The 22,866-nt window shown below is 51.6% G+C and overlaps 2 protein-coding genes across 6 annotated transcripts; one reads left to right on the top strand and one right to left on the bottom strand.

Annotated features, from left to right (window-relative positions):
* Positions 1-328: 328 nt before the first annotated feature.
* Positions 329-5,708, top strand: MAD2L2 (mitotic arrest deficient 2 like 2). Its single transcript, XM_043485174.1, has 9 exons — positions 329-453; positions 906-957; positions 1,060-1,178; positions 2,493-2,564; positions 3,146-3,246; positions 4,061-4,155; positions 4,478-4,551; positions 5,024-5,116; positions 5,338-5,708. The coding sequence occupies exons 2-9, from the start codon at positions 918-920 to the stop codon at positions 5,377-5,379; spliced, it is 636 nt and encodes a 211-aa protein (XP_043341109.1). The 5' UTR covers positions 329-453; positions 906-917; the 3' UTR covers positions 5,380-5,708.
* An 87-nt stretch (positions 5,709-5,795) lies between these two features.
* FBXO6 (F-box protein 6) lies at positions 5,796-22,349 on the bottom strand. 5 transcript variants are annotated; one of them, XM_043485166.1, is made up of 8 exons: positions 22,200-22,324; positions 19,468-19,614; positions 13,783-13,968; positions 10,096-10,390; positions 8,110-8,236; positions 7,496-7,591; positions 6,423-6,558; positions 5,796-6,212 (listed from the first exon to the last, which is right to left on the bottom strand). In XM_043485166.1, the coding sequence occupies exons 4-8, from the start codon at positions 10,358-10,360 to the stop codon at positions 6,039-6,041; spliced, it is 798 nt and encodes a 265-aa protein (XP_043341101.1). In that variant the 5' UTR covers positions 10,361-10,390; positions 13,783-13,968; positions 19,468-19,614; positions 22,200-22,324; the 3' UTR covers positions 5,796-6,038. The 5 variants fall into 5 exon arrangements, with proteins under 5 accessions (XP_043341101.1, XP_043341100.1, XP_043341102.1 ...); XM_043485165.1 differs by lacking the exon at positions 22,200-22,324 and adding an exon at positions 22,018-22,110; XM_043485167.1 differs by lacking the exon at positions 22,200-22,324 and adding an exon at positions 21,843-21,982.
* Between the last annotated feature and the right edge of the window lie 517 nt (positions 22,350-22,866).

Here is a 22,866-nt window from a genome sequence, read left to right as displayed (position 1 = left end):
ATGTCGCTGTCCAGAGTGCCCATCTGTGACCTCCAGTGGCTCTCACTAGCAACACCTACCCGCCCTCGTCCCTTATGTCCTAAAGCGAGAGAAATGCCATGAGGAGGCAAATATGTTGCGATCCGATGTGGAGACCAAAGTTGTTTTGTTTTTTTCGCTCCCACCTTTAATTGAAAGGAAGCGGCGTGGCGCAGCATCAGCCGACTCGGGCCCTGGGATCACTTTGGCGCCCAGGCAGGGCCCACCCCTCTCTCAGCCCCGCCCCCCCGCACCCGTGGTTGGCTGAGTGGGGAGTGGGCGTGGCTGGAGCCGGCGTTAGGACCCGGCGGAGCGCCGCGGACGTCACGGAGCAGCGCCCGGCCGCGGGTTGAGCGGGAGGCGGGCGGGAGTAATCTGGTCGGTGGTCTCCCTTGCGGGGGCCGGGCCCCCAGCCGGGAATCGAGGCCGGAGTCGGTACGAGGAGAGAGGGGAGGGGCGGGATTCTCGCAGAGGAGGAATCCAGCCTCGCAGGGGGTGAAGTCTTAATTCCAGCCTAGTTTCGCTTTCCGCGTGTCCAGCTTTACGTTCCTGACCCTGCGCATCCAGTTGTTCCCTCTGCGGCCGCTGCCGTGCCCTTTCATGCGGGCACAACTCTGGCCTTTTCTAGCTCCACGAGACTGCAGGCCGAAGCGGCCAGTGCACGGAAGCTGATCGCAGGCGTTAGGCTGCCTCCCAGCTCTAACACCTGTGTGGGGCGGGCGAGGCGGGGGGAGGGACTCTTTCCCAGCTGCTCTGCTTCTGTGAGAAGGGACGGGCAGTCCTGCCCGGGTTCCCTCCCAGGTCGAGGGGCGGGGCAGTGGGAGTGGGCGGGCCCTGCGGCTGCCGGGGCCTCTGGAACTAGCTCCAGCTTCTGCCCCACCCCCCAGGTGTCGGGAAGGATGACCACGCTCACGCGACAGGACCTCAACTTTGGTCAAGGTAGGGAGGCTGGACCTGCGGACCCCGGGTAGGGGGCGAGGGAGGGCCAGGGCTGGCGGGCTTCCCCCTCGACGAGCGCACCGGGTTCTGCCCGTCTCTCAGTGGTGGCCGATGTGCTCTGCGAGTTCCTGGAGGTGGCGGTGCACCTGATCCTCTACGTGCGTGAGGTCTACCCGGTGGGCATCTTCCAGAAGCGTAAGAAGTACAATGTGCCTGTCCAGGTGAGTCCCCACAGCCAGGTTGGGTGCACTGGGTCACCTCCAAATCACAGAGCGGATGGAGAGGGGATTTTCAACTCTCTTCCACCTTCAGGCTCAGCGCCCTCATTCCCCAGCGGCCTGACTTTGCCTTCTTGTTCAGAAGCAGCTAATAGCTCCACAGCCTCCCATCCCTCACTGCCATGGCATCTCCTTCCCTCCTCTCTGAACTGGGAATTCCCCTTGCCAGAAGTTAGGGACCAGGTCCCCTAATTAGAGTCCCCCCCACCCTTCCCCCCATCTTTGATTTTTAAAGGTCTCCCGAAACTGATGAATGGTTGGTTTGGAGGGGATTCCTATAATCTCAGGCACCTTCTCTCTACCTTTATTTACCCTAATTGTAACAGTTTGTTTTAGGTTAAAAGGCAGAGGAAGCAGTAAATACATGTGACTACATCAGCAGCCTCTAGAAGTTCTTGCCCCTTAGAAAGCACTCAGTAAATATTAGAACAAATGACTGAACACTGGAAGGTGGTGGAAGCTTAAAAGATATGGGTGGGGGGTGGGGGGTGGGAAACAAAAAACAAGCAAAAAGATATACAGGGAAAATGAAAAAAAAGAATCAGCACTTACTGAGTACCCACTGTGTACCATGCTTCCCTGGTAGCTCAGTGGTAAAGAATCCACCTGCCAATGCAGGAGATCCGGGTTTGATCCCTGGGTTTGGAAGATCCCTGGAGAAGGAAATGGCAACCCACTCCAATATTCTTGCTTGGAGAAGTCCATGGATAGAGGAGCCTGGTGGGCTCCAGCCAATGAGGTCGCAAGAGTCAGACCCAACTTGAGAACTAAACAACAACACTGTGTACTAGGTACTTGTCTCACTTAATCCTCCTTTTTCTTTTTAAATGAGATCTTCCACAGATGAAGTAAGGAAAGGCAGAGGAGTTAAGCCTGAGGCCACTCAGGTCCTTAGTTCCAGATTCTTAATGTTTGAAAATGGATTAAATTCCTGGATCCCTTCTCTGGAAAAATGCCTGTATGCTCAAACCCCCACAATTTTTTAGAGACATCTCAGACTCTGGAGGAGCTCAGTGGCCCCGCATTAGAAACTCCTAATACTGTATTAAATGCTAATGTTGGGACTGAATTCTTAGGATCTTCTAACTTCTTCAGTTCTTAGCCTCATGATGGGAAGTCTGTCTCCTGGTGGGGAGCCCTAGGGAACAGCTGGTCTTTTCTCCAAAGGCAGGCAGGGCCTTGGGCAGCTGGAGAGGGTGTCAGGGGTCCCCCCATCAGTGCTGCAACCTCACCAGCCGTCGTGGGGGTTGTGTCTAGATGTCCTGTCATCCGGAGCTGAACCAGTATATCCAGGACACATTGCACTGCGTCAAGCCGCTCCTGGAAAAGGTGAGAACACCAGGCCCCCAGCCTACGTTGCCTCCCGTGCCCCTCCATGCTCCAGGATGGGGCAATGCTGGGACCATGTGGTGTCCACATGACTAATAACACCCAGAAGCCTATTCCCTGCTCTCTGGAGACCACCCTTGCCCAGGGACAGGCCCCAGGGCATGTGGGTATGCTCAAGGCATGCTGGGCCTGGAGCCTTGGTTCGTGGAATTTGCTGAGTGGGGCCTGCCTTGAGGGTTTTGGGTCCTTTCCCCATGTTCCTTTCTCTCCCTCTGCCCCAAGTTCTGTCTGGGCTTGGCCCCTCAGGGCTGCCTCCCTCTATCTGTTCTGCTCCCTGAGACATCCTAGCATTACAATGGGACCCAGCATCCTTTCCTCTCCGTGGGTACCACTGGGGTGCCTGCTCAACTTCTCAAACCTCTTTCTGGGATCCCAGGGACTCTGCGCCTGGAATCTGAGCAGGACTGCGAGTGTCTTTCCCAACCTTCCCTGGGCAGGGAGCAGGTGGCAGGGAGGCGAGTGAGCAGGGGAGACAGGAGGCAGGGACCCAGCTCTGGAGGAGGGGGATCTTGTCCTTGCAGAATGATGTGGAGAAAGTGGTGGTGGTAATTTTGGACAAGGAGCACCGCCCAGTGGAGAAATTTGTCTTTGAAATCACCCAGCCCCCGCTGCTATCCATCAGGTGCGCTGCCTTATTCCCCATCCACAGGCTCCCTAGCAATACCCCTATCCTAACCCCTTTAAGGCAACCCCCGAATGCCTTGCTAAAGACCTGGGAGGACACGTGGTGAGGTGTGCTGCCCTAACGGGGCCTGTTAGTGGCCGAGGCACAGCTGGCCACCCAGCAGTCTCTGTGGATGTCACACAGGTTACACAGAAAACCCTGCTGTATCACAGAAAACCGTCCTGTATCACACCTGGAAAATCATGGCATTGGCAAATGGCTGGTCCCAACCTCGTTTTATAGATGCAGAAATCAATCAACTGTGTCCTGGTTCTCAGATGATCTTGACCTGGTCACCTAGAGCCAGGACACAGACCCAGTTTCCTGACTTCCCAGTCAAGCATACAGTCCATAGTCAACTAGAAGTTGACCTTGGGTGGCTGTGTTGGGCTGGTCAGCTGCCAGCTTCCTGTGGTAAGGTCAGGGCACTAGAATCTGTCCCTACTTGCTGTGTGGCCTCAAGCAAGCCCTGTCCCTTCCTGGCCTGGTGTCCTGGTTCTCAGACTGGACTGCACGTTAGAACCACCTACTAGGGTTCATTATGCTCCCCGCACCCCTCCACCCCACCCCATTCTGAGTTAATTAGCCTGGGATGGGACAAGGCTTTGGTTTTAAACTCCCCAGAGGATTTTAACCATGTGAAATCAAGTAGGCAGGCCCTCAGAAGCACCAGGCCCTCTGTACCCCCAGGGCTGCTTCCAGGGTTGATTGCCTGCCAGTGGGAGGGGAGACACCCATGTGCTGGGAGACCCTCCTCCTCTCTCCTTCCCAGCTCCGACTCCCTGCTATCTCACGTGGAGCAGCTGCTCCGAGCCTTCATCCTGAAGATCAGTGTGTGTGATGCTGTTCTGGACCACAACCCCCCAGGTGTGCTCTTCCCCACCCCTTCTTCCCTGGGCATTTCCATGGCTCAGTGTTGGCCTGTGTCCTTGGGTCCCTACTTGGCTGCACCAAGCCGCCTCTCTTCCTTCCTGCCTTATAGAACCCCTCTTAAGAACCCTCCTACTCTAGGAGGCCTCCCTGATTGACTCCACCTGGGGGTTAAGTCTCCCTGTTGAGTGTCTTGTCTGAGCACTGGGTTCACACTCTGCTCTGTGGGGTTGCTGTGCCAGTTAGGCTGTGTGGGAAAAGGCTGTGTCCAGTGGCAGGTATGGGGTGGCCCAGGCTTGACCGAACTTGGCCTCTTTAGGCTGTACCTTCACCGTCTTAGTGCACACGAGAGAAGCTGCCACTCGCAACATGGAGAAGATCCAGGTCATCAAGGTGAGATGGGACTGGTGTAGCAGGGTGGGCAGGAGATAGTTGGGAGGCGCTGAGAATCAAGAGTTCTGTTCGAGCAGGGGTGTTGCCCCAGCAGGGCACTCATCACACTGCTTATGGCAGTGCTGGCATCAGTAGCTCTCCTGCATCAGCTCTGAGGTCATCACCTTGTCAGTGCCCTACCTGGGCACTCAGCGCTGAGAGGAGGGTGAGGCACCCGCTCAGTGGAGGGGAGCCTTGATCCAGTTTCTGAACTGGTGTTTGGGGCATGTTGAGTCACTGGGGCTCCCAGGCCAGCTCAGATCTACAGACTACGCCTTTCTGGTGGGGGAACTTGGGATTCTGCACAACGGCAATTCCCTGATGGCTCTGATGCTTCCTGATGTCTGAGGATGCCATTCTGGAAGGGGAGAGGGGAGCAAAGTGAAGGTGGGCAGCGGGCCCCCTGCCACCCTTCCCTTGGTCCCCTCCGCAGGACTTCCCCTGGATCCTGGCAGACGAGCAGGATGTCCACATGCACGACCCCCGACTGATACCTCTAAAGACCATGACATCAGACATCTTAAAGGTGAGCCGCTTGGGGCCCCTGTGCTGAGGCCTGCCAGGTGGCTTGTGGACAAAGGCTCAGGGGAAATGACAGGGCATGCCTGGCATAAGGCTCCCAATCCCCTCTTCTTTTAACCCCTGGCAGTGACCCCACAGCCCCACCCTGGGCGGAGACCCCGTGGGTTCCCTAGAAGTGGTGCCCTGGTTGTCCGTCTGACCATAGTGTCTATTCCTGTCCATCAGATGCAGCTCTACGTAGAAGAGCGGGCGCATAAAAGCAGCTGAGGGTGCACCTGCCCTCCCCCGTACCCCCCAGGAAAGCCACGACTGTCAGACTTTGGGGGCCCAGCCTTGGGCCGTGCTGCAGGGCCACCCTGATTCCAAGTGCTCTTATTGTCTCTGTGTATGGACCACCCCTGCCTCCAGCCCTGGGTTGCTCAGGCCTGGTTGCCTTCGTGGAGGAATCGCTCCCTTCTCCGCCCAGGAGGACAGGGAAGAGTGCTGGGACCTCAGTTTCTCAGCCTTCTGGGATTCGGCCGGCCGGGATTCTGTCTGTCTCAAATGCTGTGCTGTGAGTTGTTTCAATAAAGAGCCCCCAGGGCTGAACTGGGCTGTCACTACCTGGAAGGAAGGGGCTGCTTCTCTGCCCAAGTGCCAAGGACCTTGTAGCCCCACCCCTGGCCCCAGTCCCAGGCGAGTTTTGCTGAAAACATTTATTACAACAAAAAAGTCAGAGCTACCTGACAGTAAGTTCGCAAGCTGGGTTTGCCGCAGGTCAGAGCGGGGGCTGCCCCCTACAGGCTCAGCTCTTGCCTGCAGGGGACCTTTGGCACTCGACTGGCCCAGGCAGAGGACGGATGGATGGCTGTCAGAGGACAGTCAGATGGCTTGTGGAGATGGAGTGCGGAGGGCAGGTGGGGTGCCTCCTCTGGCCTCTGCAAGGTCTAGGGCTGCGCCACGGCAGGGGGCGGGTTCCTGGTCACCCTGTGGCTGATGACGACGCTGCTGTTGGTGACGCGGGGCCCATACCAGCCTGCCCAGAACTGGGTGTCCTTGCCCCCATGCTGAAAGAGGATGTGGCGGACACCTGGAGGGTAATCCGAGAAGGTGTGGGAAACCTGGAGGGAGGGGAGAGAGAGCAATCACTAGGACTGGAGCTGGAGAAGGGAAGGGTGGAGCCAGGTCCTGCAAGGGAGGGCCTCCAGCCCAGAAGGCAGGAGCTCCAGGCAGTGGACTGGGGCATCCCAGGCCCTGCGGCTGCTCCTGATTTCCTGCCATCCTGGCCTTGGGAGAAGTAGGTGGCGAGGGGCAAGCAGGTGAGGCCTCACCTCTGTCCACTTGGCATCATTCCACTGGTGGATGGTCACGGGCGGGGGCTCGAAGGAGGCCAGGACGAGGTAGTCGGCTGAGGTCAGCTGTACTCGGATGTGGTAGGTGCAGCCACAGTCTGCTCTGGCGGCAAACCTGTGGGAGGGCGGGGCTCAGGACAGGGCACCCCAAGACAGAGGCGGCCCTGGAAGCAAGCAGGCAGCAGGCCCATAAATTGGGGCTCCGAGTTTCATTGCCCTGCTCTGCTCATGAGGCCCAGGTGGCTGCAGTGCTCCGTGTGCCCCTGGGGGTATAGTCTGCTCTGGGCCTCAATGAGCCCATCTGAGAAAAGGGGCAATAACCTTCTTGGGTGTTCCAGTGGAGATTTCAACGTAATCTTTTTTTTTTTCCAACATAACGCTTTTTTCAACCTAAAAAGCGACAGGCTCTTTACAAAGATAAAGGCCTGGGCTGTCAGATGTGTGTCACCTGTACATTTTCATGGAGGTTTGGGAGGGAGGGCCTGTGTGATGGGGGCTGGCACAGAACTCAGCCTCTGGGCAGTCCCACTGTACCCTCTGAAACCTCCGTAGCTCTGCACACCTCAAACCCCACCCTCCGCCCTCAGAGTGTTGGGCCTGGCTGGCACCGGGGCTCAGCTTCTGCCCTGAGCCAGGCCAGGGCAGAGCCTGTGCCCACCCTATCTGGGCACAGAGTAGGAGCCTGGGATAGAGTCGTGGGATGAACAGTTAAAGGGGCAGGGGTGGCAGACAGGCAAGGAGGCATGTGAGTATCTGTGAGGTCCAAGGAGGCTGGGTTCTGCTATCTTTTGCTCCCGTGCCTGTTTGTGACAATTCATCTGTAGGCCTCAGTCTCCCCATCTGTAAACTGGGGTTAACATCTGCTGGTGCAGGGCGGTGGTGGTAGTGGGAGGCAGGTGCTCAATGAGTAAGTGCTGGCTCTATCAGCAGGAAGGAGGGCAACCCATTCCCCAAGATACTGCTGGGTTCCACGGGCACTCCCTACAGGGGATCTCAGGAAGAGAAGAGGGAGGGCTGCAGAGTGTGGGACTTGGGGTGGGGGGGGCACTCACCAGTCCTTAACCACGATGTCCGGCCGGAACTTGTCCAGTAGCTCCTCCCAGTAGCCCTCGGCTTTGAGGTCTATCAGCTGGGACTTGAGACACATGCTGGGGAGCAGAGGGAAAGGCATGCATTTGCAGGCATGGCCTGGACCCAGCGGGGTAGTTTAAGGGGCCCAGGAGTCCCCGCTCGATCACTGCGGGCCAGTCACTGCTGCTGTGGACTCTGGCTCCTGCTTCCTGGCAGCCCTGTGGGGAACATGCGGGGAGCCTGACCCACTTGTGTTGGGCTGCATCCACCCCAGTCCTTAGGCCCAGTCTCCTAGCACCCTAAGGAGGGCACCTGTAAACTCAGGTCCCTAGACTGGGGACAGGCTGTACTGCCTCTGACTTAGCCTCCCCACCCAAATGGGCTCCCTGCCTCCTCAAACTGCTCTCCACCCCTGCTGCCTCTTAACGTGGCCACTGAGTTGACTCCTGCTCTAGGTAGCAGTAGACTGTGAGCTGGTTTTGGGAACCCCCTCCCTGGAGCTTCATAGGCAGGCCCTCACTTAGGCCTTGGGATTTGGCAGAAGGTGTCTGGACCCTCCTCCCTCCACACAGCTTCTCGGCTCAGTTTATCTTACTCATAGGACGTGACAAAGTATTTCTTGACTTTGGAGTCAGGAAAGTCTATGCCATGTGCTCCAGGGAGGCTCTCCACCTTCCACTGGTCCCCTCCGTTGGAGTCAATTTTCCAGGATCTCATATCCTCTAGGAAAAACAGAAGCCCGAGTGAGATCCCTTGTGTGAATGCTCAGCCTGGCCCTCTCCACTTGGTCTTGGGAGGCGGGGCAGGGGTTGGGGAGGCTCAGATCTCAAGGCATGCCCCCCATGCCACTTTGAAGCCACTCTGCAAAGACCCACCCCCAACTGCTCCACATTCTGACCTGAGCCCATCGCATCAGCTCTGATCCGGGACCCTCCCCTCCCACTTTCCAACTTTTTCTGACTGGCTAAATTCCTAATGTGAAGCTGGGGGCAAAAAAAAAGAAAAAGTATAAGCAGAAATTCTAAACCAAACTTTCCTCACTTCCATATTGCTGGAGGGGCTCTGGGAAATACCCAAGTTTCAGTTCTCAAACCACTGAATGATGCAGGGCCCGAGAGGGTAATTCTCTTCTGAACGGTTAGTATGAGTTCATCCCACCTCAGACCACTTTCTGGCAGTCCCCCCAGTGTCGACGTCTGGGAGGTCAGCTATGTAACTGAGATCCGAGGCGGTCTGCTGGTGGGTGGTGGGAACCTGCTGCCCTGGGCAGGAGGGAGGACTGAGGGGCCGGGCATCCTCTGGGTTGGTGCCGTGTAGTAACCCTGTATTTGTGGACAGGTTCCCCACCAGGTTGGCAGAGTAGATTTGGAGGCATAAGGCTATCCTTTCTGTCTCCCCTGAAACAAGTTGATTCCTCTCCAGGCTTTCCAGAACAATCACCAGGGGAGCTTTTCAAAATCACTCCTTTGTTCCCTCTACTAGGAGCCCACATCTATTTCCCAGGTTCCCTGGGGGCTCCCCAGCAGAGAACCAGAAGAATTCAGAAATCCAGAAGCTGGGCTACTGCCCAGGGCAGGCCCACAGGGAGAGCTGAGCAAGGCTGGGTGGCCGTCTCTGCAGGGTTTGATGAGCCAAGCTGGTGGCCTGGACCTGCTGGGCAGCTTCTGAGCAGAATTTGGGGCAGGCCAGGAGACTGAGTGGGGCCTATATGGGGCCTGGCTATTAGTAGTCAGGACCAGACTCCAGAAGCTGGGCAGTTCTAGATCTTTGGGCAAGACACTCATCTTGGGGGGTCTCGTACTCCCCACCTATAAAATGGAGCCTACCTTTCTTCTTTGGCTAACCTGCATGACACTCATGAGAACAGAGAGAGAAAACAAGCATGAAAAAGGTCCTAAGTGTACAGACCAGGCCTCTTGATCAGTTGCTGCTACATCCCAGCAGGAAGCATGATGCCTGATGTGAAATGAAGGTGCTAACGAAGGGAGAAAAAATAAACAAACCCTGGCAAATATAAGAGAACATAGGCAAAACTGGAGCCTCAAACCATGTGATTGTAGTCACCTCTCAAATTCCTCATTTTCCTCCTCTGTATCATGAGGTGACAGGAGGATAATGACTCAGACCAGGCACAGAGCCAGCTTGCACATAGCCCTTAGATAGCAAAGACTGAACTAGATGGGAAGAGGGGCAGGGTGTATGCTCATTCATTCAACCAATGTGTCCTGAGCACTTGCTATGTGGACACGGGCTGCCAAGTGGCAAGATCTGTCAGGCCCCGGGAACTTGAAATTTGTAGCAGAGGGAAAAAAAAAAACCAAGAAACTGAGTAATTCTAGGTTATGACTAGTGCAATGAAGGAAGGAAATGGGGCGATGTGACATGAGGGGGGCACTGTTTTCAGATGCAGGATCAGGGCATATCTCTGAACTGAGATCTGATGGATGAGAAGGACCAAGGAAGAGTGACAGGTTTTGGGGCAGGGGGGTGGGGGACAGTGAGGGAATAGTCCAGGTAGTGTGGGAACAGCAAGTGCAAAGGTCCTGAGTTCAGGAAAGGGAGGGAGGCAGCCCCCGCTCACCTTCAGCACACGGGTTGCGCAGCAGGTTCCTGCGGAGACTGCACAGAAAGTAGAAGACCTTCCAGTCGGCCACAGGCTGGTCCCAGTCCTCGGTGACGTAGCCCTCCCGCAGGCACTTGCGCTTCCAGAGGGACACGAGGTCAATGAGGTCGCGCCAGAGGCAGCACACGGGGCGGCAGTTCTGCAGCAGCTGGCGGGCGGGCACGTGCGTGAACACCTCCAGCAGGATGTTCTCAGGCAGCTGGTTGATGCTGACCAGGGCCATGGCTGCGGGGGATGAGGTGTACACACAGGCCTGTAGGAAGCAACAGTGGTCATGAGCTCCGACCAGGAAGGTGGACCCCACAGATCCCCAGGGACCCGGGCCAGGGAACATCTGAGCCCCCTTCTAGTACATGGTGGCCTTCCCAGGTGGCTCAGTGGTAAAAAAACCCACCTGCCAATGCAGGAAATGCAGGAGACATGGGTTTGGGTCAGGAAGATCCCCCAGAGAAGGAAATGGCAACCCACTCCAATATTCTTGCCTGGGAAATCCTGGGGATGGAGGAGTCTGTTGGGCTACAGTCTATGGGGTTGCAAAGAGTCCGACGCGACTGAGCGACTGAGTACACACATTAGTATACAGTGAAGTGAAGTGACATCGCTCAGTCGTGTTCGACTCTTTGCGACCCCATGGACTGTAGCCTACCAGGATCCTCAGTCCATGGGATTCTCCAGGTAAGAGTACTAGAGTGGGTTGCCATTTCCTTCTCCAGGGGATCTTCCCGACCCAGGGATCAAACCCGGGTCTCCCACATTGTAGGCATATGCTTTACTATCTGAGCTACCAGGGAAGCCCCTAGTATACAGTAGACCTTCACAATAAAGGGGTCACATGTTATGCGCGTTTGAAAGAGTACAATAATAATATTGATAAAGTCTTCAGGGACTAATTTTTTAAGAGGCTCCATCCCCCCATTAAAAATTAATGGCTTCATTTTTAGTTGGTGGGCCTGGTGAACTGTAAGATTTTGCGAAGACCATGCTGATGTCTATAAGCTGTGCAAAAGCTTGCAGTGATATCATTTTAATGCTGTGAATTCACTGTTAGAAAAAATCTTTATTGCATCCACAGACTAGCTCACAACTTAAGTGATGGGCTAGTCCCGAGATAACAAACTTCCTCTCCCCAAATTGTTCACTTTAGCTTGGAAAACCAATGTGATAAAATATCCCCCAGAGGAGTTCCCCCCAACCCCCCGCCCCGCAACCCTGACAGTTCTGACTTGGACTTCAGGTCACTCTGAAATGCCCAGAAACTGAAAAGCAGATTGAGGGTGAAGATGCAAGATTGCTTGTGTTTCAGCTGTGGCCTGCAATGACTATCTGGGAAGATTGTTGTCTAGTTGCTAAGTCATGTCCAGCTCTTTGTGACCCCATGGATTGCAGCACACCAGGCTTCCCTGTCCCGGGAAGGTAGTCCCCCCACCACCCCAAATGGAGGTAGTAGCTGTCCTGACCTCAAAAGGGCTGGGAGGACTGAGTAGGTACAAGTAAAGCATCGAGCACAAGGCTGGTTGAGAAGTGCTCCACAGCATCATTAACTCTTTTGTCCTTGTTTAGTTGCTTAGTCATGTCTGACTCTCTTTTGTGACCCCGTGGACTGTAGCCCGCCAGGTTCTTCTGTCCATGGGATTCTCCATGCAAGAATATTGGAGTGGGTAGCCATTTCCTTCTCCAGAGGATCTTTCCGACCCAAGAACTGAACCCAGATCTCCTACACTGCAGATTCTTTATCAATGAGTCACCAAGGGGAGTCCTGAATTGCACAGGGTTTTGGGAAAATTAGAGTGGTGTCACCACCTTGGCCTGAATCTTGCCTGGGGGGATCCTGGTTATCCAGCTGTCTAAGGGGATTCCCTCAGGGGGTGGGGGTGAGGTGGGCCTGTACCCACTATCACTCAGGGCCTTATCTGCTTATGGGTGGGGGAGGGAATAGTCTCCTCCCACATGCAGGGACACTGGGGAGATTTCTCATTTTCCATGGTGACTTTGGCCAAAAAAGCAGTTGTTAACCTAAAACAATAAAACAGCCAGATATTTTACCAGCAGAAGAGATTTATTTCGGAGTGGCAAAGAACTGCTTCCTTGGTGGCTTGGATGGTAAACAATTTGCCTGCAATGTGGGAGACCCAAGTTCGATCCCTTGGTTGGGAAGATCCCCTGGAGGAGGGCATGGCAACCTACTCCAGTATTCTTGCCTGGAACAGTCCACGGACAGAGGAGCCTGGTGGGCTACAGTCCATGGAGTCACAAAGAGTCTGACACAACTGAGACTAACACTGGCAAAGAATTGCAATTTGGGACATACAACTGTCCCAACTGAACCACTTGTAAATCTTCTGAAGGAGAAAGTGAAAGTGAAAGTCCGTCAGTCGTGTCAGACTGTGACCTCATGGACTATACAGTCCATGGAATTCTCCAGGCCAGAATACTGGAGTGGATAGCCGTTCCCTTCTCCAGGGCACCGTCCCAACCCAGAACCCAGATCTCCTGCATTGCAGGCGGATTCTTCACCAGCTGAGCCACAAGGGAAGCCCAAGCAAAGGAGAGGGAATTCTTCTATAGAAGAGATATGGAAGTTGGGAGGGATAGTTATAAAGCTTGCTCAAGGAAACTGGGAGTTCCAAATATGGTGACTTTTCAATGACTGAGTTGTGACAGTCTCCCATTGGCTAAGCTGTTGCCAGGAAAGGAGAAAAATTTTCTTCCTTCTGCTGGCACTAGTAGTGTTACTTCCTGCTGGAGATCTGTATTGATGCTTCCTGTTGGGATGTGTATCGACTGTCAAGTACTCCCCTTTCTGTCCTCCCCAGTCCATTTTAGTAAGGTTTCCCTTGATTAATTTTCACATTTCTCCCTTTGGATCAAGATCTTTCTCCAAGGCATCCCTGATCAAGACTCAGGGTTTTTTGTTTTTTTAACTAGCGTTGAATCACCTTTTGTCCCTGGATGCCACCAAGGACCCTTCCTGAGTGTCTTGTCGTATGTCAGAGGGAAAGTGCACATATTGGACACCCATTGTGGTCACATTTAAGTATCAAGGCAGGGTGGGCAGGAGGAGATCTCTCAGGAATTTCCCATCTAAAAGTCTGTATCTTAAAAGACTGAATACAGCAATTTGTTGCTAAGTCGCTTCAGTTGTGTCCAACTCTTGTGACCCTATGGACTGTAGCCCACAAGGCTCCTCTGTCCATGGGATTCTCCTGGCAAGAATACTAGAGTGGGTTGCCCTGCCCTCCTCCAGGGGATCCTCCCCACCCAGGGATTGAACCCGAATCTCTTTTGTCTCCTGCATTGGCAGGCGGTTGTTTACCATGAGTGCCAAATGGGAAGCAAAGTCATGCTCAAAACTGAAGGAATTAACAAGAACTTTGGAATGACACAGTGTAGGAATAAACATGGAGTAATTAGACAATATTGTTATCTCCAAAGAAACTCTTTGGAATCAAATGTTTCATCAGTGATACAGATTTTAAGTTGCAAATGCAGAGACTGAATTTGGCTAAGAATCCAGGGTCAGTTTTATAGTCTAGATGAAAGACAGCCACATCTGTGAATACTGAACCCTCTAACAGGCCTTGTCTAGACATCTGGGGCAAGCTGCCTCATTGGATGTCATCTGCTTCAATTCCAGGAAATCTTTACCTTCAGGTCACCAGATGGTGTGCAGGTCCAGTCAGGGTCTGGTGCTTTCTTTAGATGCGTTACATGAATCCAAGAGTCTGTTCTCTGGAGTTTGGCAGCACAAGGGGAGGTTAGCAGCAGTTGGGGCCTTTCCAGGGAGGCTGAAGAGAGTCCTTCTTGAGGTGTCTTCTCCAATAGATGAAATCTCTAGATTGAAAGGTGTGATACTTAAGGTCTTCATCTCCCAAGAACACACTATGAAGAAGATTTTATAATAAAGGCTTAATTGCTTTCATTAAAAATAACAATGCTCTGGTAGAGCAATCTTCTTCATAGTAGCTCAGCTGGTAAAGAATCTGCAGGCAATGCAGGAGACCCTGGTTCGATTTCTGGGTTGGGAAGATCCCCTGAAGAAGGGATAGGCTACCCACTCCAGTATTCTTAGGCTTCCCAAGAATACTGGTGGCTCGGATGGTAAAGAATCTGCCTGCAGTGTGGGAGACCTGGGTTTGATCCCTGGGTTGGGAAGATCCCCTCAAGGAGGGCATGGCAACCCACTCCAGTATTCCAGTAGCTGATACAGATATATTTTTGTTTTTCTGAGCTCCTCGGTTAGCTCAAATGGTAAAGAATCTGCCTGCAATGCAGGAGACCTGCATTCAATCCTTGGGTCGGGAAGATCCCCTGGAGAAGGAAATGGCAACCCACTCCAGTATCCTTGCCTGGAGAATCTCATGGACAGAGGAGCCTAGTGGGCTATAGTTCATGGGGTCGCAAAGAGTCGGACACAATTGAGTGACTAACACACACAATATTAAAATATATCTCTTTTTATCAGCTGTGGGGACTTCCATAGTGACTCAGTGGTAAAGAATTCGCCTGCAATGCAGGAGATATAGAGACGGAGGATTGATCCCTGGGTTGGGAAGAACCCCTGGAGGAGGGAATGGCAACCCACTCCAGGATTCTTGCATGGAAAATCCTAAGGAGAGGAGAACCTGGCAGGCTACAGCCCAGGGGATCGCATGTTATCCCAAAGTCATAGGCTGCTCCAAAGGCATACTGACTCTCAGTATAAATATAAGCAGTTTTGCCTTTGCTAAACTTAGAAGCCTCGGTGAGAAACATATAATTCAGCCTGTAGGGTAATTAAGCCATAGGTAAAGATGTTGCAAGGAGATCAAACCAGTCAATCCTAAAGGAAATCAACCCTGAATATTCCCTGGAAGGACTGATGCTGAAGCTCCAATACTTTGGCCACCTAATGCAAAGACCCTGTTGCTGGGAAAGATTGGGGACAGGAGGAAAAGAGGGCGAGAGAGGATCAGATGGTTGGATGGCATCACCGACTCAATGGACATGTGTTTGAGCAAACTCCGGGAGACAGTGAAGGACACGGAAGCCTGGCATGTTGCAGTCCATGGGGTGGCAAAGAGTTGGACAGGATTTAGTCACTGAACAATGAACAAAGGTGTTGCTTCAACAATATCAAAAGGAGTTGTAATAGCATACACAGCACAGTCTTTACCGTTTTCTCCCTTTAAATAAGGACCATCAGTAAACCATGAAAAATCTGCATTGGTTAGAGGCATCTCCTCTAAATCAAAGAGTGACCTGTGAGGGTCAGGCACTGCTGAGGGGTTTCGTGGTGAAGGTGGGAAGAAGAGCAGCTGGGCAGAAATTAGTAAATGTGAAAGGGTTATGTGGGGAGCAGTCAGCAAAAGGATTTTATATGAGGTGAGACAACTGACTGAAAACTGTTGAGTGGATGAGAATTCTGGAGGGCTTCCACTACCTGGGGTACAAATGTGGTTGAATGGGATCCCATGGTTATCTCTTCAGTGGCCTTAACCAGAGGACAGTGGCAGGAATGGCTGAGGCATGGGTGGAGGCGGGGAGGTATTCCTGCACCACAGGGTCCAGCTGCTGGCTACAAAACCCTGCAGGTTGACGATGGTCCCCATGTTTTTGGGTGAGTGCTCTGAGGACAGTCCCTGCCTTCTCATATGCAAAGAGGAAAAAGGGAAGCTGGTGATTAGGATGTTCAAGGGCAGGTGGTCTCTAAGATTTTCTTTAAGTCTTCAAAGGCTGTATCATCTTGACCTCTCCAATTAACGGAGTCAACTTTACCAGTTTTTAATAAATCACGTAAGGGCTGAGCCATAGAGAGAAATTTGGAATCTGATTTCAACAGTAACTAGAGGGCTGGGAAAGCCTCATAACTGGTGCTTAGTTTTTGATCTGGGGAAGTTCAGGATGTCATGGAGCCCGTTATGGAGCCTATCTGGATCCAAACATAGTCCCTGTTCTAAGATCACGTGCTCTAGATATCAAAGGTGAGTTTGAGCAGAGTGCAGGTTTTCTTTGGAGACTTTATGTCTCAAAGTTTTAGCAGGTGGATGCTGTCTTCCTGTGAGGAAGTTTGAGAAGGAGAGCACAAGAGCAAGTATTTTAACAAAGCAAAATCTAAATCACTTATCATCTAAATCAGCTTTCAAGATATGTGAAAAGTAAGGACTTTTTGTGAAACCCTGGGGCATCACTGTACAGGTGTATTGTTGTCCATTCCAGGTGAAAGCAAAAAGATTATTGGTTAGTTTTATCAACTGGAGTACTGAAAAATACACTGCATAAATCAGTCGCAGTGAAAAACTTGCTTCCACAGGGAACAGATGTCAGTAGCATGTGGGGGTTAGGAACAGCTGGGTGTTGAGAGATAATAGTGTTTGATGCTTGGAGGTCCTGGACAAACCATCTTCAGCATCTCGGTTTTACCCCTTGGGTAAAATAGGGGTATTACAGGGATTATTGCAATGGATAATGAGACCATGAGCCTTGAAATCTTCTATTATGGGCTTTACACCTTGAAGGGCTTTTTTACTTATAGACTATTGATTAATTCTGGAGAGAGTTTAGAGGGATCTATTTGAATCTTAATGGGAGGTACACTGTGAATTTTGCCAGTATCAGTTTGAGATTTGGCCCTTAAGGAGGGTAGTAGTTGATTCATCAGGGACAAACAATTGGTATTTCCAGAATCAGCCCACATAGTGTCAGACACAGAACAAGTAAAAGATGTCAAAAGGTCTTTTTATTTACCTGGCTGGCTATTTTGATGGCTACTGTTAAATTCTAGAATTATTTCCTCTTTTTGGGAGGAAGAAATTCTGGTATAATACTCTTCCAAGAAGCCTTAACCTAATAATGAATGGAGCTGGAGGAGCTAAGAGAACGGGTGTGTATCTCTCAAAAGGCCCAAACAAAAGGGAAAAGGCTCGGAGACAGGAGCCTGTTGAGGGTTATTAGAGACCCCCTATCTGAACTGTATTAGTTCTCTGCAGTGGGGCTGAGCACCAAGAGTGTGGCTCTGCTCTCAGTAACGACAGAAATTCCTTCCTAATCTGGAGAGATGTTTCTTGGAGCTAATGAACAGGGAGGATTGGGAAGAGCCCCTGCAGTTCTCGGACCCCTTTCACTGGGCATTAGGAGGACACTGGAAAGGCTGATGAGAGACTTGATGAGAAGATTGAAAACTCCTGAAATGCTTAAATTGGTAAAAAATCTTTTTTCTGATACCCTGATTCTCTGCAATACCAGAAACTAGAAGGTTTTGGATCTCTTTAGGGACCTACACTTGCTGGAGCTGAAGATTAAGAATTTTAGAGGTCTTTCTTTCTGGTGGCTCATTTAGGGAGCAAGTAAGCTGATTTACCAAATGAATATAAGAGTGGACACAGTTTCCCATTCCATCCTCATGCTTTTAACTAAAAGAAAAAGATCCCAGTTCAGTCCATTAATAAACATGGAAGTAACGGTTACCCAAGGGGACTCAACATCTGAAGGAAGTTGAATATTTCTTTAAAAATAACCTGAAATCATACAAATGCTCAGGGCTTGCTTTTCTCCTCCAGAGCACCAGAAATGCTTCTAATGAGCAGTCATTGTTTAAAAACAACTGGGCATATGATGATCTTTTACTTTTATCTAGTTTGTTTCACTTTTTCTATTTCATATTCAGTGTTCCCATTTCATTTAGTTTATGTTCTCCAACTCTTTTTTTTCTGACGTTCTTTCTCAAGCCTTTATCAAGTGTAGCAGAAGAGCTTTTGTATACATATACAAATATGTATAATATATATATTTTATAAAACTTATGAATTTTTGCCTAACTAAAAAATTTATGACATTTTGATTTCACTTGTTTGACTTAGTATGAATAGAATGCTAGATTTTTAATTAAAAAATAGATACACAATAAGCAACAAAGGTTTACTGTATAGCATAGTGAACTATAGTCAATATCTTGTAACAACACATGATGGAAAATAATTTCAAAAATAATATAAGTGTATTTGTATAACTGAACCACCTTGTTGTGCACCTGAAACATTGTAAGTCAACCATACGTCAATAAAATACATACATTTAAAAAAATTAACCTTAGGTCGATTAGACTAATCATGAACAGAATCATCATCAGATTTTTGTGTGTAAGGCTGCATTTTGTTCCAATCAACAGGCTTAGGAAAAGCTACTGTCATTGCTCAGTGGAGGTTTTCAATGAGTGCTATAGCCTCTTGCCAAAAGGTAGGGGTTTGCTCTACTAAAACCCTTCCAGAATGTTCCCATGGGGAACATCCAGTGTTTACTTGACACTCACCAACAAGCACGTGGACTGATATAAATCTGAGAAACCAGACTGGCAGGTTTGAAAAACTGTATTAAAATCTCCAGCAAACCTATGGGGGATCCTCAGTTACTTTAGGAAATGCTTTAACTATGGCTCACAATTGGTCCAGGGAACATAGGTAATCTGAGATTTATTTCAATCCTCAGAAGATTAACTTTAAGGAGCATGTTCCAATAGGTTCAGAGTGAGGGAGCATCGGGAAGCCAGCATCCACAGACAAAGAAGAGGGGGTAGACGAAGACCTCAGAAACTGTTTTGTCTTTAATGTTTGCTTCAGTTACTTTGAACAATTTTAAGAAAGGAAATTTGGGGGGTTCAAAAGTTTCCTACATTGGTCACTGATGTTCTAAATTACATCTGTTTCGGTTGGTCCATTTAGTTAAAAATGCTTGTAAGGAGAGACAGCAGGTTTTTGTTTTTTTTTTTTTAACATAAAATTGCCTCGGATCCCTGAAAAGGGAAGCACCCTCAAAACATTTTTATATAACCAGGATCCTATTTTTCAGGGCTTTTTCTCTGGAACAAAAGAATCATTCTTAAACAGCCTCCAGGCCAAATATTAGCACAGTTTCAATAGGAAAAGCCTGGTTCCAAAAGTAGTCGGGCTGGAAGCTAGCACAGTTCCACTAGAACAGTCTGACTTCAACATGGAGTGAGGCCTAAGAGCTAACCAAATACTCACAGACAAACAAGGCCTTAATAAAAAAAGGATGGCGCCTTCAAATTGATTCCAAATAAAGCCTGTGTGTTAGTTGCTCAGTTGTGTCCGACTCTGCTACCCCATGGACTGTAGCCCACCACACTCCTCTGTCCACGGGATTTTCCAGGCAAGAACACTGAAGTGGGTTGCCATTTTCTTCTCCAGGGGGTCTTCCTGACTCAGGGATCGAACCTGGGTCTCCTGCACTGCAGGCGGATGCTTTACCGTCTGAAACTACTAGGGAAGCCCCCAAATAAAGCCTGGAGAGCTTCAAAACGCAGAAAGAGCGGAGCTCGGATCCAGGAGAAAAACTTACCCTCAAACTGCCAGGTTGGCAAGAAAGTAATGAGCCCAGTGGATTCTATGAGTTGCGGCACTTGTTTGCTCAGCAGCCTTGGAGTTGTTGGAAGGTCTTCCCTGGATCTCCGTGAAACCTCTGTGGAAACCTCCGTGAAAAGTTAACCTAAAACAGTAAAATGGTCGTTTTTTACTAGCAAAACCGGTTTATTTTGGAGCAGCAAAGAACTGCAATTCAGGCTATGCAACTTCACCAAACCACTTACAAGTCCTGCTCAGTAAAGGAGAAGGGACTCTTTTCATAGAGAAGGGAAAGTTGGGTGGGGCTGTTATAAACAAAAAAATTCACTGGAAGACACTAGGAGTTGGAAGCATAATGGCTTTTCATTGGTTGAGTTGTTAGTCTCTCATTGGCTGAGCTGTTGCCAAACGAGGAGAAGATCTTTTTTGCTTTCTGTTTGCAGTAGTATTGTCACTTTCACTAGGATAAGTTCTTTTTTGCCTCCTGTTTGCAGTAGTATTGTCACTTTCTGCCAGAAATGCTCAGTATGCCTCTTGATGCTGGGATTGTACTATCAGTTTCCCTTTATTAATTTTCACACAGTTCAGTCTTCTCAACACATTCATCCCATAAAAAATGAGGGTGGGCACACTGGCACCTGCCCAGGTAGAAGCATTTTACCATTACTAGAGAAATAGATAAACAAATAAGGTACTTGTCCCCGGGTCGAGAAGATACCCTGGAGTAGGAAATGGCAACCCGCTCCAGGATTCTTGCTTGGTAAATCCCATGGACAGGAACCTGGTGGGCTACAATCCATGGGGTCGCAAAAGAGGTGGCCATAACTTAGTGACTAAACCACCACCACCACAAGGAACTTGTTAGCTCCTGCAAGGACTCACCTTCTCTCTGCTTCCTCCTCCCTCTGGGAAGCCAGAGTCCTCCTAACCTAGCCCCTGGCCTGCGGGGCCACTCCCTAGACCTCTACCCTGGTTTCCTGGATGCAGGGAGGGAGGTGGGCCCCCGCCTGGACAAAGACTGTTGAAACTCTGGCCTCAAGCCTGGCTCCTACAGTCCCCTGGTCCCTTGGGCTGCTGCTGCTGCTAAGTTGTGTCAGTCGTGTCTGACTCTGTGCGACCCCACAGATAGCAGCCTACCAGGCTCCTCCATCCCTGGGATTCTCCGGGCAAGAACACTGGCGTGGGTTGCCATTTCCTCCTCCAGTGCATGAAAGTGAAAAGTGAAAGTGTAGTCTCTCAGTCGTGTATGACTTTTTGCGACCCCATGAACCGCAGCACGCCAGGCCTCCCTGTCCATCACCAACTCCCGGAGTTTATCCAAACTCATGTCCACTGAGTTGGTGATGCCATCCAACCATCTCATCCTCTGTCGTCCCCTTCTCCTCCCATCCTCAATCTTTCCCAGCATCGGGGTCTTTTCAAATGAGTCAGCTCTTCGCATCAGGTGGCCAAAGTATTGGAGTTTCAGCTTCAACATCAGTCCTTCCAATGAACACCCAGGACTGATCTCCTTTAGGATGGACTGGTTGGATCTCCAAGTTAGAGGTGTCTTAACCTGTGGTCCAAAGTCTGGTCCCATGTTACTGGGCTTCTCAGGTGGCTCAGACAGTGAAGAATCTGCCTGCAATGCAGGAGACCCAGGTTCCATTCCTGGGTCGGGAAGATCCCTGAAGAAGGAAATGGCAACCCATTTTAGTATTCCTGCCTGGAGAATCCCATGGACAGAGGAGATTGGTGGGCTAAAGTCCGTGGGGTTGCAAAGAGTTGGACATGACTGAGCGACTAACAACATCAGGTGGCACTAGCGGTAAAGAACCTGCCTGCCAAAGCAGGAGACATAAAAGACGCGGGTTCGATCCCTGGGCGGAGAAGATCCCCTGAGGGAGGGCATGGCAACCCACATTATTACTGGACCCCATCCCCAAAGCCTGACTGCAGCGGGGGTAGCGGGGGGTCGGGGTGGGTGGGTGAAGGTCATCCTGAGGCACTCTTAAGTGGAAACGTCTACATCAGCGCATCAGCGCTACGAAGCAGCCTCTCGCACCTACTGGGCTTCCTGCGTACCAGTCCAGAAGCCACACACTAGCCTTTTCTCCCTAGACTCTCCTAAGAACCCCCTGAGACCCTGTTACTAAGCCTATTTCCGAAAGCGAAAGCTGAGGCTTGGGTAAGTCTGGCCCCGTCCCAGGCCCGTGGGAGTGACGGTGCCCAGAGTCCCTAGACTGTCTCCTGGCCAGGGCGCTGGTCTGGAGGTGAGGTGGGAGGGGCCCCGGAAGCCGAGGATGCTCCGGGACAGCCAGGCCGGGAGGCGAGCGATTCCGCGCCGCGGCGACCAGACCCCGGCGATGGGCTCCGCCCCCGCCACGCCCCTACCATGCCCGGAAGCGGCTCCCTCCGTCCCTCTCCGCCTGCCGTGGGTGTCGGTCCGCCAGTGACGGCGTCCTCGGGCTCGGTCAACGTTGGGAGAACCGGAGACCCGCAGTGCCTGACATCCAAGCCCCCTCCCACGCCTGTCACCCCCCTACCCGTCCCCCGGCTGGGCTGAGACCTGGTCGCGGGGCGGCGCGCTCCGCGGGACCGGAGCTGGGGATCGGCCTGGAGCCTGCGGCCTCCTAGACGCCGCGCGCTCTCGCCCCGCCCCGCGACTGCGTCACGCGCCGCGCTCCGGCCGCTTCCCTCTGCGCCGCTCCTGAGACCTCGCCAACCCAGCGCCGGAACCCCTTCACCCACCGTGTGCCAGGGATTCTGGGGTTCTCAGGGCCAGGGCCGCGTCGGGGGAGCTCCAGACCTCAAGCGTTCCCTTCTAGGCGGCGGGCGGCTTAGCGGCGGGGGCCGACCTTCTCTCCTCCTTCCGGGGAAGCCGGAGCCGCCTCCTGATCCAGCTCCTCCCCTCTGGGGCCACTCCTTAGACACATCTACCCGGGATCCCTGGACCCCCGGAGCGAAGTGGGTCTGGAGGGAGACTGCTGAAACTCTGGCCTTGCGCTTGGCTCCTACCATCTCTCGGGCAGCCTCAATTAACTCAAAGGTAAAATCCACTCTGTGTTTTTTTGTTAGGATTAAGTTAATTCCTTTCCCTATTCAGGGCTTCCCTTGTGGCTCAGCTGGTAAAGAATCCGCCTGCAATGCAGGAGACCTGGGTTTGATCCCTGGGCTGGGAAGATCCCCTGGAGAAGGGAAAGGCTGGCCACTCCAGTATTCTGGTCTAGAGAATTCCATGGACTGTATAGTCCATGGGGTCGCAAAGAGTCGGACACGACTGAGCGACTTTCACTTTCTCTATTCAATAAATAATTAGCAAGCACCTACTTCAGGGGCTTCTCAGGTGGCTCAGTGGTAAAGAATCCTCCTGCCAAGCAGGAGACCCGGGTTAGATCCCTGGGTTGGGAAGATCCCC

This window comes from Cervus canadensis, chromosome 13 (assembly GCF_019320065.1).
Source record: "Cervus canadensis isolate Bull #8, Minnesota chromosome 13, ASM1932006v1, whole genome shotgun sequence".
NCBI classification, from domain to species: Eukaryota; Metazoa; Chordata; class Mammalia; order Artiodactyla; family Cervidae; genus Cervus; species Cervus canadensis.
The sequence above is the reverse complement of the archived record's forward strand: the minus strand, read 5'-3'. Positions and strand labels throughout refer to the sequence as shown.

What these genes read in the sequence shown, in the direction of transcription:
- MAD2L2 (XM_043485174.1), top strand. Translation starts at nt 918, where the DNA reads ATGACCACGCTCACGCGACAGGACCTCAACTTTGGTCAAG. An exon ending in AGTACAATGTGCCTGTCCAG is followed by an intron (nt 1,179 to 2,492) that starts GTGAGTCCCCAC and finishes GGTTGTGTCTAG; the next exon opens with ATGTCCTGTCATCCGGAGCT. An exon ending in AGAAGATCCAGGTCATCAAG is followed by an intron (nt 4,552 to 5,023) that starts GTGAGATGGGAC and finishes TCCCCTCCGCAG; the next exon opens with GACTTCCCCTGGATCCTGGC.
- FBXO6 (XM_043485169.1), bottom strand. Translation starts at nt 10,360, where the DNA reads ATGGCCCTGGTCAGCATCAACCAGCTGCCTGAGAACATCCTGCTGGAG. An exon ending in GACATCGTGGTTAAGGACTG is followed by an intron (nt 6,559 to 7,495) that starts GTGAGTGCCCCC and finishes GCCCTCCCACAG; the next exon opens with GTTTGCCGCCAGAGCAGACT. An exon ending in ATGATGCCAAGTGGACAGAG is followed by an intron (nt 6,213 to 6,422) that starts GTGAGGCCTCAC and finishes CCCTCCCTCCAG; the next exon opens with GTTTCCCACACCTTCTCGGA.